Source organism: Mesoplodon bidens (genome assembly GCF_964165515.1).
Source record: "Mesoplodon bidens genome assembly, chromosome: 14".
In the NCBI taxonomy this organism is placed as follows: Eukaryota; Metazoa; Chordata; class Mammalia; order Artiodactyla; family Ziphiidae; genus Mesoplodon; species Mesoplodon bidens.
Window position 1 is genome coordinate 20232203 of NC_138170.1, and position 17543 is coordinate 20249745.

Sequence of the window (17543 nt, forward strand, 5' to 3'; positions counted from 1 at the left end):
AAAACCACTGTGGGAAACAGATGGACTCCAAGCTCTCGGTCTTTGCCCTCCAGATCTGTCCTCCACATGTCCTTCAGAGTTCTCTTTCTAAAATGCAAATCTGTCCATGACACACCACCGTTGCGATGAATAATCCATCCTTGGATCCATGTCATCATCGATTCAAAACACACTAATGAGGTGCCAGGCACTGTGAAAAGCACTGATGACACTTTTTCCCCCATGAAGCTTCCAGTTGGTTTGGGGAGATAAACACGAATTACATGGTGGAAGATATAATCTCTCATTTTCCCCACCAGCCTATACAATAGGCTCCTAAGCATAACATGTAAGGGTTATGTCACATGTCATTACCTGGCCCCTAACTTCCATGTCCTCACCTGTTAACCTTCTACTCCTCTCTCTCCCCTGCAGCAGAGTCAATTCTGCAGGTCCCTGAATATACCCACCGGTTCATTTCTTTCATGGCTCTGAATGTGTCCTCTTCTTTTTCTGGATCATTTCCCTCTTCTTCCTGCTCGGGGAGCTCTCACTTACCCATGAAGATTCTGCTCAAATGTCCTCTCTTTTGTGGCAGAAGCAATGATTTCCTTTCCTGTGCTCCCAAAGCATCCTTCCCCTTCTCCGTTTCTGGCACTTGCCATGCTGTGTTACAATGACCTTTCCATGACTCTTTCTCCTCTTAGACCACGAACTCTTGAAAGTAGAAGCTGCCTCTTTGCTTCCATCTTCCTAGATCCCAGCCCAGAACTTGACCCAGAGTAGATGCTGAGAAGATATTGGTTGATGTTCAGTTGTTATTCCTGATCATATGAACTAAATTGGAAGATTAGGACAGAGAGACCTACATGGAAAGCGGGGAGAAAGATGATTCAATGACGTGAGCTGATAAAAGTAAGGTCAGACTGGGAATACTGAAGGCCAATAGTTTTATGTTTGAAGGAGCTTTAGAGTTAAGAAATTCAACTAGAGTTTTCTAAAATGTCACGCATTATTTTGGTTATTATTTTGGTGTGGATATTATCACGCTGGTGTTCAGAATGAGGGTGAGAGGCTGTGGACCTCAGGTGTGAAAGTTTCATGAGTTCTCTTTGGTGGAGAAAGAAATCTTCCCTCTCTGTACGTGCTTCAGCGCTACTGGGATTTGCTATGACGTGACCTCCTACCCAAGGCACTCCTGGCCACAAGCTCCAAACCCAGTAAGGCGCCAGTCTGCATCATTCCCCAGCTCTAGAAGCGTCTCATAATTCTTTTAGAAATGAAGGAGAGTCAAACTTATGGTGATGGTTAATACTATCAGCTATAGGTGATGATCCAGGAAAGGCGCAGGAAGGTTTTATTCTTCTCTCTTCCAGGGAGACTGTATTATTGTGTGTACCTCCCTAAGTGAAGGGAGACTAACTCATTTGTAGTTTTGTGTACATAGGATGTTACTGAAGGTGAGGTGCTTTGAGGTAGGTTAGAGCATCCTACAGCAAAAAAGACCCCTCTTTGCAATGAAATACCTCCTGGCCTTTGCTTGAGAGGCTGTGTGCACTGAGCTGTACGTGACGGACCAGAACGCGACCTTTGAAACATTCGTCACCAGCCTGTACTGTGCATCCACCTCATAGACACACGCATTTCCTGAACAGGGCATTGCCGGGATCTGGGGCCTCTGGTACCTGCTGAGGGTGTTTTTCCCCCGGAGGATCGCACCTGTGCTGTTCAGAGGTGGTGTTGAGTTACAGGGAGGTGTCTGGCAGACAGGAGTATCACTCTGGTGTCATGTTAAGGATACAAAGCAATGGAAAATGATCCCGTGAACATTCATGTATAATTCATGTATTTTTTTATTCCTACATCAAAGCTATAGTTTTCAATAATTTCTGAATAGAAATTTTTGTTTAATTGCTCATTTAATGAGCTGAAGATTACTTTTTTTTTTTTTTTTTTTTTTTTGCGGTACGCGGGCCTCTCACTGTTGTGGCCTCTCCCGTTGCGGAGCACAGGCTCCGGACGCGCAGGCTCAGCGGCCATGGCTCACGGGCCCAGCCGCTCTGCGGCATGTGGGATCTTCCCGTACCAGGGCACGAACCCGCGTCCCCTGCATCGGCAGGCAGACCCCCAACCACTGCACCACCAGGGAAGCCCTGAAGACTATACTTTGCCTGTAGGGTTTGTATCTTTCCCCGTGAATGATGTGAACGTGATCTCAGAGGGAAATAATTAGCACATACACAAAAGCAACGTTCTTTAGCCTTTTAACAATCACTTTTTGAATGATAAACAAAAAACCCAAATCCAAGAGGGACAGAGGGAAATAGGGTTGCTATGAGAAATGTAGGGGTTTCAACTCTATAGCTGATGCTTTATTGTTAAAAGTAAAAGTGACTGGAAAAAGCTGGGTGGTACATGCTTTGGTGTTTATCATTCTCCATGTCTGTCTTTAAGTTTAAATGCCTACTAGTCAAACCATTTTAACGCATCTTTTGCATGAGATAAGAGAATCCAAGAAAGAGTGATGGCCCTTATTGGTTTTGTTACAGACTTTCAACTTGGCAACATTTAAGAAAGGTTCATTGGTGTGTGCTGCTGTGTATGTGTCTTTTCTTCATAAAACGTAGTATGATTCAGATTCTTTTGGCTTTTGCCCTCATTACTTAGTATTGGGCAACTTTTACTCCTTAAAGTCTGATTAAAAAAAATTGAGCCAAAATATGCAAGATGAAAATGTTGAGAAATGCCGTTAATGAGTGGTTTGTATTCAGGTGGTGCTGGCAGTGATGCCACCTGCCACTCTGGTCCGCAGTGTCTACTGCCCGCTGTGCTGGGGGAGGGTCCAGGCTTTCACGTCAGGCCAGTGTGACAGAGCTCCTGCTAGCTTCGGTCACCAGGCCCACGGGGGACGTGCCCTTGGTCGTGACCACCACACAAGGGAGATGAATGCCAACAACACTGTGGCTGCGCGATGGCCCCCAAAGGTCTAAGTCCCCAGGACCTGGGGATATGTTACCCTGCACGGCAGAGGGGACTTTGCCAATGTGATCAAGTTAGGGTCTTGAGATGGGGAGAGAACAGTGGATTATCCGGGTGGGCTGGATGAAATCACAAGGGTCCTTATGAGAGGAAGGCAGGAGGGTCAGAGTCAGGGGAGATGGGACCAGGCAGGCAGAGGTCGGCATGACGTGGCCACGAGCCACGGGAGGTGAGCAGCCTCCAGAAAGCAGAAAAGGCAAGGAACTGATTCTCCCCTAGAGCCTCCTGAAGTGACACAGTCCTGTCGGCACCTTGACGTTAGCCCCAGATCAAGAAGAGAATGGAAATGATTTTGGACTTACCACCCCTGGAAGTGTAAGGTGATGATAAACCTGTGTTATTGTGAAGCCACTAAGTATCTGCTAATACCACCGCCGTAGGAAACCAGTGAAAGAGGCTTGTGCTTGGGAACGGATGCACATGGGCCTGGCGGGGGAGGAGGGCCTCACTTTCATCAGGGACAATCGAGCTCACTGAGCGCTCAGAAAGCGAGACTTAGGTCCCTAACAGCGCTGGCTTTGAGTCAGGCTGCCTGGGTTAAAATCCTGGCACCACCATCAATTCGTTGTGTGACCTTGAGTCACTGGACCTCTGTCTGCCTTTGTTCTCTCATCCGTAAAATGGGAACCATGACAGAACTTGCCTCAGAGGCTTGTAAGGAGGTTTACTGACATAACTCATACAAAGCGTTTGCACCATCCCTGGCAGAGTGGAGGCTCTGTAGACATGGACTCTTACTGGATAAGCCCTCAGCTCTTCACAGGCTTTGCTGTGTGTTTGCGCTGCTGCATTTTACTGGCCCATTTTATAAGGTTCTCTTTGTTTGGGGAGCCACAGGAATTATGCATTCCTCACTCATATAAATCTGAAAGAAATACCTGCTCATTCTGCGGGCAGGGACGTTGAGGCTAAATGCGTGGTCCTTGGCTTGGTGGGGTCTTTGTTTTGTTTTCATAGGTGGCACAGAATAGATATACATGTTTTCTGTGGAAGGAACAGGTCGGTTCCTTACAATGAGATATATTCGTGGTTACCTGTTTAGGTCTCAACTCAGAAGGCCCTTAGCTTTTCATTCTTCTACTTATCCTTATGCTTAGAGTAGGAAGATTTTGGTAAAACCTCAGACATCTCAGGGTAAGGGAGATGGGGGAAGCTCGTAGGGTCATTGCAGCTCTAGAGCTCTGAGAAGGTGGGAAACTTCACAGATCATGACCAGCGATTAGCTCATGGCACAGTTATCACTCAGTGGAAGGCGGGCAGCTCACTCAGATTCTGTCCTGTTTCATTCTACAGCACCCTTGGATAATGATGCCTTTTTGGTAATTTCTAGTAACTGTGTCTCCCTAGATGGAGGCTGGTATGAGCTATTACCCAGCTCATACTAAATTTCCCCCTGTGGGTGGCCTTTGAGTTGGCCAGGGGTACATTCCAGCCAAGAAGACAGCACAAAGCAGGGCCCCTTTGGGAAATTACAGACCATTGAGCATGTGCTGGGTGCTCAATGGAGAGAGGGTCGGGGGTTGGGGGACCTGGAATTGTCACTGAGGGGAGAGTGTGCAGAGCTTCGGGCACCCAACCTGCATCCTGAGCCCTTCCTTCCCCAGACTGTGCAGAGAGGTGGTATTATAACAGATGTGGTACATGTAGACAATGGAATATTACCCAGCCATCAAAAAGAATGAAATAATGCCATTTGCAGCAACGTGAATGGACCTAGAGATTATCATACTGAGTGAAGTCAGCCAGAAAAGGACAGCTATTGTACGATATCGCTTATATGCAGAATCTGAAAAAAATGATACAAATGAATTTATTGACAAAACAGAAACAGACTCAGACTTAGAGAAGGAACTTATGGCTATCAGCGGGGAAAGGTGGGGGAAGGGATAGTTAGGGAGTTTGGGATTGACATGTACATACTACTATATTTATTTATTTATTTAATAAATTTATTTATTTATTTTCGGCTGCCTTAGGTCTTCGTTGCTGCTCGCAGGCTTTTCTCTAGTTGCAGCGAGTGGGCGCTACTCTTCGTTGTGGTGCACAGGCTTCTCATTGCTTGAACCCGTGTCCCCTACATTGGCAGGCGGATTCTTAACCACTGCACCACCAGGGAAGCTCACACACTACTATATTTAAAATAGATAACCAACAAGGGCCTACTGTATAGCACAGGGAACTCTGCTCAATATTCTATCACAACCTAAATGGGAAGAGAATTTGAAAAAGAATAGATACATATATATGTATAACTGAATCACTTTTGTGTATACCTGAAACTAACACAACGTTGTTAATCAACTACGTTCCAATATAAAATAAAAGTTAAAAAAAATAGATGTCAAGGGAAAGGGACATGAAGACCTCTGTGGTCCCAGAGTTTTGGAAGTGCTGGGAAAACAAGCAAAACCATTTCTTTCCACTAGAAATTTTCAGAGCCTGTGAATACGTTTTGAATTTCCCAGAAGTGGATATCGTAGATAAGTAGAAATGAGACCCGGAACTAAGGCATCGGGGTAAAAAATTGTGGGTGGGTCCAAGGGATCCAGGATGAGGGTTAGAAAATAATTGGTGACCAGTAAGATGGTGAGGGGGACAGTAAGGAGATGCAGAGAGAATTCCAATGTGACCATAGTTTCAAGCTTAGGATTTTTTTTTTTTTTTTTTTTTTTTTTTTTTGGCGGTACGTGGGCCTCTCATTGCTGTGACCTCTCCCATTGCGGAGCACAGGCTCCGGACACACAGGCTCAGCAGCCATGGCTCACGGGCCCAGCCGCTCTGCGACACGTGGGATCTTCCCGGACTGGGGCGTGAACCGGCGTCCGCTGCATCGGCAGGTGGACTCTGAACCACTGCGCCACCAGGGAAACCCTCAAGCTTAGGATTTTAAGTGATAGGATAGCTTAGCGTTTGGGGCCCTAGCGGAATAGAGAAGATGGAACTGGCTTTATAGGAAGATAATGGGTTTTGAATTTATTATGGACTCGTTTATCTATATTTGTGATACTGGCAGTATAGCTGATGATGCCGAAGTCCACATCCCCAGGCTAGAAAGCTGTGTAGAGCCGGGCAGTTGGAGCCATGGGTATCGATGAAGACCTCTAGAGACAGTAGGGTGTCCAAGGATGCAAATCACATTCACTTACCAAAATCAGTCAACGGTGCTGTAGTCGCGGGTGGAAGGGTGGAGCCACCATTTAGCTAAGTGCTGACTCATGTTCTGATTAGGACCCTTGTCCTGTTTACATGGAGGCTGCCTCTCTTCTTGTAGAATCACAGCCTGTGCAATGACCATGAATAAGTACGTGGAAGAAAACGTGTCTCAGAAATCCTACACGACCATCAAGTATTTCATGAAGATGCTGAGCAGCGTCAGCGAGACCCTGATCTTCATCTTCATGGGCGTGTCCACCGTGGGGAGGAACCACGAGTGGAACTGGGCCTTCGTCTGCTTCACCCTGGCCTTCTGCCTGATCTGGAGGGCGCTGGGTAATGAGCACGTGTCTCCTGCGTGAGCGCTAGGGGTCGCGCGTGGAGAGATGGGCCCTTCCTCCTGCCCCTCCCCTTTGCGGCTGCTGCTGCTACTTCTCTTCTTCGTCTTGGGTTCTTGTCTTTCTCATCTCCTTCCTCCACCCCCTCACTCTCCATGGCCTCTCCCTTCTCCTGTTTCTCCTCCTCTCCCCTCATCCCGACATACTCTTTCCTCCCCGGAGTATTTTCGTGCATTTGCTTTAAGTGGAATTAACCCCTCTTGGCGTCTCTGATTCCAAGAGCCCAGTGATGTGAGCCAGGAGGAGGAATGCGGGCAGGACGGTAGGAAAGGGACCTGTTCTGAAATATTTTGCCCTGAAACAGAAGCCCAGAAAATGCGTCTCCACGTTCCTGTGTCCTGGCCTCACACAGTCTGTTTCCTTTGGTTTTGTTTTTCTTCTCAGGTGTCTTTGTCCTGACTCAGGTCATTAACTGGTTCCGGACGATTCCCCTGACCTTCAAGGACCAATTTATCATTGCCTACGGTGGGCTCCGTGGGGCCATCTGCTTCGCGCTGGTGTTTCTCCTTCCTGCTGCCGTGTTTCCCCGGAAAAAGTTGTTCATCACAGCGGCCATAGTGGTCATATTCTTCACTGTCTTCATCCTGGTGAGTAGAGCTCAGTCTCCCAGCAAAGTCTTTCGCTTTATCAGGAGGAAACAAGGCCACTCAGATGATCATCGTGAACTCCTTTTACATGACGCCAAGGTGCCTTGAGGCTTAGGTAGTTAGGACGTGAGGGAAAATGGTGTTTCCTCACGTCACTGGATTGGGCAGGGGCCTGAGCCAGTCCAATCTGGTCACTTGGCTGACACAGAAGAATGACTATTTAAGGAAACTCAGCTGTGTGAGCTGAGCTCCCTTCTGGAAATTTATGAGCTGTACTTGTTAATCCTCGGCCTTTGTCTTCCTCTCTGACCTAGAAAGTGTGCTCATTAAATGCTGGTTGTGCGATGACCTCCCAGCAGCTCTTTGACATGGGTTCACTGCTGAGCTGTGCGTCCCTTGAAACGATGGGAGGGGTGACTACACATTTAATATGGGGAGGTGGAGAGCTGTGGTAGGAGGGCGTGTCTGGGTCGAGATCCTGACTTTGCAAGTTCGTCAACCCCTTTAAGTTAATTATCCAGCCCCTTAGGAGATTCTGTTTTGCGGATAGTCATCTAGAAATTACCTCTGTGTGCCAGCCAGTGCTCTGGGTGCTCAGGATCCAAGAGTGAACAAAACCCAGAAATATCCCCGACCCTGCAAAGCTTCCATTCCAGTGAAAGTAAACAGAGTAAGTGAGGGAATTAGAGGCTGTTAGAGGGTGAGAGACGCTGGACAGTAGGAAGCTGTAGGGCTCAGGCCTGGTGAGGGTGGAGTAGTGTTACAATTCTGGATGGAATAGTCGTGGAAGGCAACGGTGAAAAACATACTTGAGTAAAGGTTTGCAGGGGGAAAAGGATTAGCTGAGCCAAAGAACATTCCAGGCAAATGGGACTAAAGACAAAGGTCTGGAGGCAGTGTGTACATAGCCTGCGTGGCCGCTGGAGGGCAGTGTGGTTTAGGAGAGAGGAGGTGAGGGAGAGTCCGGAGTCCTAGGTCATGTCGGGCAGCGGGGGCCGTCAGGCCAGTGTCAGCACGTTGGCTCCTTTCCAGGTGAAACGGAAGCATCGAAGTTTGGGGCAGAAGCGTGACGTGTTTTACCTGGTAAAAAGAGCCCCTGGCCGCTGTGAGAAGAGACTGTTAAGAGGAAAGGGTACGAGTGGAAAAGGCAGTGTGGGACCCAGAGCAGTGATCAGGCAAGATGGCGAGAAGGGTCAGAGGCTGGTGAATGATGGAGGCTGGGGGTGAGCCCGGGACCCCGACTCCAGAGGCAAGCTCAGAACTGCGGGGCGCTCTGCTGACCACCCCCCCCCCACCCCCCCGCCGAGAGAGAAGACAGTATTACCCGGTTACGGTTAGGGATAGTTCCAGTTAGAGGGACACATACTAGATTGGTTCAGACATCCCAGGTTGGTTTGAGTTTCTCAACGCAGGGAGACGGCGCCCCAGGGGTGGAGAGGAGAAGCTGACTCCCTGCCTTCATCTTTTCACTGTGTGTTTGCAGGAACCTTGGAACAAGCATCCAATTAGCTAGTCTCACACGTCTGAGGCAGCGTTGTGAAGGGAATCCATTTTTTTTAACTTTTCATTTTATATTGGGGTAGAGTTGATTTACAATGTTGGGTTAGTTTCAGGTGGGCAGCAAAGTGATTCAGTTCTACATATACAAATATTCTTTATTTTTTTAACCCAGTTTATTTTTATTGTGGTAAAATACACATAACATAAAACTTACCACTGTAACAGTTTTAAAGGGTACAATTCATTGACATTAAATACATTTACAGTGTTGACCCACCATCATGACTATCTAACTCCAGAACTTTTTCGTAACCCCAAATGGAAATCATACCCATTAGGCAGTCACTCTCCTCCCTTCCCTTCGCCCAACCCCTGGCAACCACTAATGTGCTTGCTCATTTGCCTGTTCTTCTTCTTCTTTTTTTGTTTTTTTGACATTTTAGAAACTTTACTAAGGAACAATTTCAAACATGCATTAAGTGTAAAGAGGATAGTATAACAAATGCCCCGCGTTAATGACACAAATTGTTTTTCAAACTCTGCTCAATATTATGTAAAAACCCAAATGGGAAAGAATTTGAAAAAGAAAGTAAATCTATTTTGCCTTGAGTGCTTTAATGTCTCAGGAGCAGCCTAGGGCAGAGTGCTTGAGGGGGACAAGTCAGGCCTGGGAGACACTCTCCATCTCTTCCCAAGCCAGCTGCCCTGTCCTAACGCCCCACAGAAAGCCCTGCCCAGCCTGAGTCAATGCTCTGGACTCTTCTCCAGCGTCTCAGAAATCAAGGTGTCACATCTGAGTATCAAATACAAAAATAGAACCATGTCAGTCTAGAGCACCTAAGAACCAGGTCATTTGGAGATGAAACTATCGGCCGTTGTGTCTACACAAATATCCATAGTGTAAAACCAGCCCCATACCCCCAACCCCATGGGTCTATGCCTTGTAACGTGAGATAAAAAAAGACTGAATAAAAAGATGTAATTCCAGAGAGGACACGCAAAATGCAAGCTCAGGTTGTTTAGTTATTAGGTTCGACAGACATAACATTGCACTTTTGCATTCAGAACAAACATCACATAGGAAAAAGAAAAATATTACAATAAATGTATACTGTTGTTCATTGAATGTATGCGTACAGGTGGTTAATATAAGGTGTCATTTTTACACTCTTCATATTTTGGCTTTTTGGAATCATAACTCAGGCATAAGGTCTAAGTGAGGTTTTGATTCCCCACATTAAAAGACTACACACCCACTTTGGATGAGCACTGTGTACATCAATAGTTAACATTGATTAAGAAAGTTTTTTTTTTTTTTTAGCGGTACGTGGGCCTCTCACCGCCGTGGCCTCTCCCGTTGCAGAGCACAGGCTCTGGACGCGCAGGCTCAGCGGCCATGGCTCACGGGCCCAGCCGCTCCGCGGCATGTGGGATCCTCCCGGACCAGGGCACGAACCTGCGTCCCCTGCATTGGCAGGCAGACTCTCAACCACTGCGCCACCAGGGAAGCCCGATTAAGAAAGCTTTTAATGTGACAAATTAACAACAGTAGTGGCAACAAACAAAATAGTTGTGTTGGCTCTGTTTGGTATTGTAAACGTAGCAAGTAAACCCTTCAGTGATGGAGATTTTTTGGGGGTCCATATTCGGCATCTGCAAGCATGCCCCGTGGACAGTCTTCTGCTCTGATTAGGTTTAAGGATGACCCTGCGACACGCACTGTGATGCCCATGGGAAGAGGAATTGTGAGGTCCCACACCTCCTGTTCCTTTCCCTTCGCTGTGGTCTGCCCCATCCCCGCTCTGTGTGCAAAGACTGGAGACTAACGGCTACCACTTGGGTCCTTGACCTGACCTCTTTCCCTCCCATTTCCTATCCCCCACTGGTCTTTAGGAGACAATGAACACACCCATGCACAAACACACAAATACACACACGCTGCCTTCAGAAAGGTTCTTTTTTCCAGAATACATCCATTATTAGGGGACTCAGGGAAAGGAGCATGAGAGGAGAGACTTAGTGGGTTCCAAACATAGTAGAAATAACTAATTATCATCCATGCATACAATTTTGCCGTCTGATGAATAGCGATGCATTCTTCTCCAAATGACAAGTTTTATGTTGATGGACCTATCATTAAACATTAAAATGCCTTTCCCTCTTATTTTAGTATTTCTTGTGGGAAATATTTTAATACTTCCATCCTGATACTCTTGAGTTAGCACCATCTTCTAAAGCAGAATTTCCTGTGACGCGTGGCTTATTATTTGATACTAAGATTTATAATGAGAATTCTAACGTTCCTTGAATCACGTTGATAATTAGAGAAAGCAGCCTCTTGATGAAGCCGTTAACATCTTCCCGGAAAACAGTCTTGCTTGGAGAATAGTGAATGAGTAAACGATCCTGATTCCTTGGACGTGTACGTTCATTTTCATATAAATAAGATTGGTAATGATATAGAAACTATAAGCTATCTCTCGTGTTTTAAAATGATATTCAAGATTGAGGCAGGGTAGAATCCAGCAGTCGAAAGCACAGACATTGGAGCAGGCTGTTCTGGGTTAGTGTTCTGGCCCAGCTCTTGATAGGATCTGTGAGCCTCAGTTTGCTTTGCTATAAGATCTGAATCATGGTACCTCCCTCCCAGGCAGTAGAGAGGAAATATGTATGTAAACACAATACCTGATGCAAGGTTTTAACCTGATGATTTGCTCTGTTTGCATTATAACATTAAGTAAAACGATAAAAGGAGAAAGAAAAACTTAATCCTTTCAGTGTGTTTCAGAGCCCAATAATTATTCAGTTAGTCCCTATAATTATAGGGCAGATCCTCACAATTCTGGAAATTCACTGAGTAGTTAAGGAGAAGTCCATCAAGGAGCACGGTTGACTGGAATTCCAAGGGCGGAGTCTCTTTTTGCCTCCATCATGGATTAGTGTTGTAATGTGCTGTTAAGTCATGGTCCGAAACTGACGAGTCTGCATTTCACCCTACTTGCAAGGTAGCAAGCTCCTCCTTGAATACTTTTATGGTTCTCATCCCATTTACCCCATTCTAAAATAAACACTGTGTGTACAACCAGATTTATGATCTCTGCGGTCAAGTTTGGAATGTGAAAAAGCCTTATCTAGGATAGCGTAGCAATGACAGTAATATTTTTTAATGAATGAAAACAGTTTCTTCAAGTTTTTCTGGAAATTGCCTGCCTGTTAAGTGAGCAAAGAAATATAAAGCCGTTCCCCACCCCCTGCCCTCACCCCCACTTTGTTTTTTGCAAAATTTAATTGCAAAAAAACAAAAATGAAAGAAATCATTTTCTTCCAAAAGAACAGACCCACAGATGCTCCTTCTTTAATCAGGCAGCAGTGCCTTTTTCTTTCTCACTTTACTGGGAGCAGAAGGGTGAGGGTGGGCAGAAAGCAGAGATGGCGGAGGGAGAAAATAAAGCTTACCTCGCTGTCATTCCTCCCGGGCTGCTGTGTAACAGTTCCCCTCTGCCAGGCCTGACTCGGGGGTGTTGTGTTTATTGCGCTAAAGCCAAATGAACGGGTGAAAATTTAACTTGTGCTTTGCAAATATGTTTTTCATTGGTTTGATGGAAAACTAAGGGGTTGCTTTATTTTTTCACCCACATGGATGGTAACAAGCTGTTTTTCTAAGCCTTGTCAGGCTGCTCCCCAGGTGACCAAAATGAGGAATTTTGCAATGTGGTAAAATAAGGTGCATTTTCAAAGGTATTCCTTTTTTTAAATTTTTCCTGTGTCCCCCAACCAGAGACCCAGACTCTTAGAATATAACATCCAGCTTGGGGAACTTATTAATATGACATTCGGATGCTATGTACTCTCCCTCCAAAATAGATCGATTGAGGAAAGAACGAACCAAGAGAGGGAGAGAAAGTAAGGCAGAACCTATCAAATAATTCCATTTGAGCGCAGCATGACAACTGCAAATAATTCTAAGAGAGAATGGGGACTATTAAAAAGAAACTGTTTAAACAAATACTTCTTTTTGGGGTTTAATTTAATTAATTAATTTTTTAATCAGAGTATAGTGGCTTTACAATGTTGTGTTAGTTTCTGCTGTATGATGAAGTGAATCAGCTATATGTATACATATACCCCTCCCTCTTGGACCTCCCTCCCCCCATCCCACCCATCTAGGTCATCACAGAGCACTGAGCTGAGCTCCCTGTACTATACAGCAGCTTCCCACTAGCTAGCTATTTTACACATGGTAGTGTATTTATATCAAAACTAATCCCCCAATTCATCCCGCCCCTCCTTCCCCCCCCACCCTGTCTACACGTCCGTTCTCTATGTCTGTGTCTCTATTCCTGCCCAGCAAATAGGTTCATCTGTACAAATATGTATTTTTAAATGAGACGTTCCATTGCATCTCATCCATACATTTATTAATTATAAACTTAATTATGTTGTAGTTTTAGAAACGCGACTTGACCTGGGCGCTGGGCCACACTTGCTTCCTGTAGTAGATCAGTTTTGTTTTATTTATTCTAGGTTATCCATCTAGTGGAAGAAATCAGCTTAGTGACTGGGGCGGGCCCCGTGTCCCATCTTTACCTTTATGTCCTATATTTACAAATATAGGACATTCACTTATTCATTCACTTATTATTAACTGAATAAATACCTGGTAGAGAAAAGCATGTGAAACAACACTTAGTATCCTCAGAACACATTGTGTCATTTTATAAATAGCACTGACTTTGTTGATTTTTTTTTTCCTGGAGCTATTATTAACCTGGAGGCTTCATGGAATCTGAAACTCAGTGAAATCACCCATCACGGTAAACCACATGTTGACACCTATTTTCATTTACATTAGTTAAAAATTACAGAATGTGTGTTGATTGGAAAACGGTCATTGCCTCTGATGTTATTTCAAAGTGGCAGACTGAACTACAAGTAGAACACAAGGTGCGTCATGTCAAACTTGCTCAAGATCATTCATGTTTTAGAAAGTGAAAGTGAAGCTGAAAAATGCCCAAAGCTGGACTGATGGAACAAAATTAATGACCTCCTTTACAAAATGTGTGTGTGTCACAGTTTATATTATCAGAAACATTCTTCAAGACTTAAAGACATGCAGAGAGGTGAGCGAGGAGCCAGTCGTGTCAGGGAGCATCTCTCAACATATCCACCCCTCCCCGTAAATCCAGTAATCCCTCCTGGTCATGAATTCTTCATGCCGAGTGGTGGCAGCCATCGACCAGCCAGGTGGGAAACTTGGGGATCTTCCTGGACCCCTCATTGTCACCCCCTCCTCCCTTGACCTATTTTAGTGCCCGTATCACATAATTTTACACATAACAGCGATAGTTTGTTTTGGGAGCTGTTAGTTCCCCATCATTCTCCTTTCTCTAAATTTTTCTGGTTCCATTTACTCTTCCAGATTAATTTTGAACATTTTCTCAACTTCTAAATATTCACGTTTCTTAAAAATCCTTTGGAATGTGTTATCGAAATTGTATGGCACATACATTGAGATAAAAATTGCCATCATAATATTGTTAACTCATCCTACCTAGGAACTGTGTGTGTCTTTTTCAAACTCAAATCTTTCTAATACCCTTTAATTACATTTTACAGTTCTCTTTGTAAAGGCCTTTTGTACATTTCATGATAGGATTATATACTGTATTATGTACTTCTGTAGAGAGTATAAAAGCATGTGTGTGTATATATATATATATATATATATATATATATATATATATATATATATAGTATCCATATAGTATAATATATAATATAGTAGTATATACCAGTATTAAATATATTCTCTCCCATTCTCTCTCTCACTATACATGTGTGTTTCATTGCTATTTTGTAGGTGTTTATTCTGTTTTTTTTTAAAATTAGTATATGGGATGGATTTGTGTATGTTCTTTTTATGTTTAGTCACTTTACTAAACTTTCTTGTTATTTTTAAATGAAAAAAGATTGTTGTAGATTTTTTAGGACAAAAACTGGGTCATCCTTGAGCAACAAAAACCTTGTCACTCTATTTTCATTATCTATGCTTTCCCCTCTGTCTCTTCCTATTTCATTGACCAGGACAAGCATCGTGGAACAGCAGGTTGGGAGTATCCTTGTGTTGTTCCTACTTGTAACGGAAATGCTTTTAATGTTTCATTATTAAGTCAGATGTTCACTAGAGATTTCTGGCTTATATTTTTTATTATATTAAGGATTTTTTTCCTCTTCCTGGCTTACTAAATAGCTTGTTTCTCTCCATTTCCCAAGTGCCCTGTGAACATGCCCAAACCCACACTGGGTCCTTTCTCACGGCTGGTCCTGTTAGGTCTCTGCTAGGTTCTGCTTCCAACAACTTGTAAGACTCTGATCCAGGGTTCCCTTTCTGCAGAGCCTTCCTTGACCCATTCCCTGTGTATCTCTCTCATTCCTCCTGTGCCTACTTTGTAACTGGTTTTGTGCATATCCTTCTCCTCATAAGACTATGCAGTCCTTGAACTGAGGTCCTTATCTATCCATCCCTGTGTCCCAAATGCCCGAGCCGCTGACATGTATGCCATAAAAGCTCAATTAAAATTGTTTAATAGATTAATGAATGAACCATTGAGATGTTTTCTATGAATAATACAAGTAGGTGATTCCTCTGAACTGGATAATACTTTATTATTTTTTAGAATTACTTTCTTTTTCTATTTCTTAGAATTACATAGAATTACGTTTTCAATTCCTTGCATTCTGTCCACTGTTTTTTCGTTTTGTTTTGTTTTGCGGTACGCGGGCCTCTCACTGTTGTGGCCTATCCCGCTGCAAAGCACAGGCTCTGGATGCGCAGGCTCAGCGGCCATGGCTCACGGGCCCAGCCGCTCCGCGGCACGTGGGATCCTCCCAGACCGGGGCACGAACCCGTGTCCCCTGCATCAGCAGGCGGACTCTCAACCACTGCGCCACTAGGGAAGCCCCCTGTCCACTGTTTTGCTTCTAGTAGCAGGTTTGGGGACATGGCCCTCTGAAAATATGCCAGCTGTTAGAGAGGAAGAAGAAAAGTAACAAAATGTTACATATGCTGTGTTAAGTCTTGGGGGCAGGGTATCTTTTGTCAGTTATCAAAGTTTAGGAGAATAAAAGTTATTCTTGAAGTTGACAGTAAGTTTCCCCTCCCCGCCTTGTTTTTCTGTGCAGGGAATAACTATCCGACCACTGGTGGAGTTCCTTGATGTTAAGAGGTCCAATAAGAAACAGCAAGCTGTCAGTGAGGAAATCCATTGTCGGGTAGGTGTTAATGTATCCATAGTGTAACAATTTAAATGGTCAAAGGGAAAATTATTGGATTAAGTCAGACTTCTTGACACCATGGTGGTCATTTCCTGAAGAGGTAACTGGCAGAGGGTGTGGGGGGTGGGGTAGGGTAGGGGGTGGACGGAGAAGGGCATGAATTGGGGGTAGAATGAACACATCCCCACGGAGGCTACACTCCTTCAGGAATACAGGAGTATCGCTTCCTTCAACCTGAAATGTTTCTACTGGAAAATTATTACCATATTTCATATTTTCCAAAATTATGAACAGGCTGTTTTATTTATTTTTAACTTTTTATTTTATATTGTAGTATATCCGATTAACAATGTTGTAATAGTTTCAGGTGCACAGCAAAGCGACTCAGCCATACATATACATGATGAGAAAAATAATCTATGAATTGCCTAAGATTGATAAGACAAACATCTCATCAGTTTGTTCGAAGATGAATTGTTGTTTTATTGTTTATTCAAATAAACAAAAAGCAAAAACTGCCAGGGTCTTTGAAGTTTAAGCTTGATATTAAGAGAAATTTCTATAATTAGAATTTCTACAGATAAAATGTTTACAACTATAAGTAGAAATAAGAATTAGAATTTCTGTAAATAGAAATTCTGAATTTTTATAAATAGAAATGGAAATGACTGATTTGAGGTAAAATTAATCAGCCTGCTTTTTCTGTTTTAGTTTTTTGATCACGTGAAGACCGGGATTGAAGATGTTTGTGGACACTGGGGTCACAACTTTTGGAGAGACAAGTAAGAAGGCCTTTTGCCATTATTTTATGACATGGCTCTGAATCAGTCTGGAAGCAGGACATTTTTTTTTTTGAACAGGAAAATCAATTCAACAAATATTTATTGAACACTTACTCAGTGCAAGGCATGGTCTGTATATTAAAAAGAAAAATGGTATGGCCTTGAGGTGGTGGAAAAAATAAAAACATGGTTCAACCAATTTGTAAATGCCTGGGACAGTACAGGGAGCAAGGAAGGCTCCATAGGAAGCAGGGCATATTGACTTGTGTTATTTTTCAGAGTTTCAAATCTTTCCTGTTGTGCCATAGTATGTCCTTTAAGGTAAAGTTCAGCTGTAATAGAGGCCTGGAACAATAGTAGCTTTAACAAGATAGAAGCTTATTTCTCTCTTATGTAAATATCAGGTAGGCAGTGTACCTTGTTTTTTGTTTTTGGGTTTTTTTTTTTTGCGGTACGCGGGCCTCTCACTGCCGCGGCCTCTCCCGTTGCGGGGCACAGGCTCTGGACACGCAGGCCCAGCGGCCATGGCTTACGGGCCCAGCCACTCTGCGGCATGCGGGATTTTCCCAGACAGGGGCACGAACCCGTGTCCCTGCACCGGCAGGTGGACTGTCAACCACTGCGCCACCAGGGAAACCCCGGCAATGTACCTTTAATAGATGAGCTACACTCCACAGGTTCCTCAGGGTTCCAGAACCCTTCCATCTAGTTGATTCCACCAAGAACCTCCATTTTCAAGGTTGCCTCTTAGACCAAAATGGCTGCTGCAGCATTAGCCATCGTGTACACATTCCAGGAATAAAGTCAATGAAGAGAACAAAGAATATGTA

At 44.1% G+C, this 17543-nt stretch overlaps 1 protein-coding gene across 1 annotated transcript in view; it reads left to right on the forward strand.

Annotated features, from left to right (window-relative positions):
- The window catches only part of SLC9A2 (solute carrier family 9 member A2), a gene marked incomplete at both ends in the record, with an annotated part of 86958 nt that overhangs the window by 54091 nt on the left and 15324 nt on the right, over positions 1-17543 (forward strand). Inside the window, 4 exons of the mRNA XM_081254465.1 lie at positions 6290-6507; positions 6954-7156; positions 15839-15928; positions 16643-16713. Of these exons, the coding sequence (XP_081110591.1) occupies positions 6290-6507; positions 6954-7156; positions 15839-15928; positions 16643-16713 (582 nt within the window). The remainder of the gene's footprint in view (positions 1-6289; positions 6508-6953; positions 7157-15838; positions 15929-16642; positions 16714-17543) is intronic.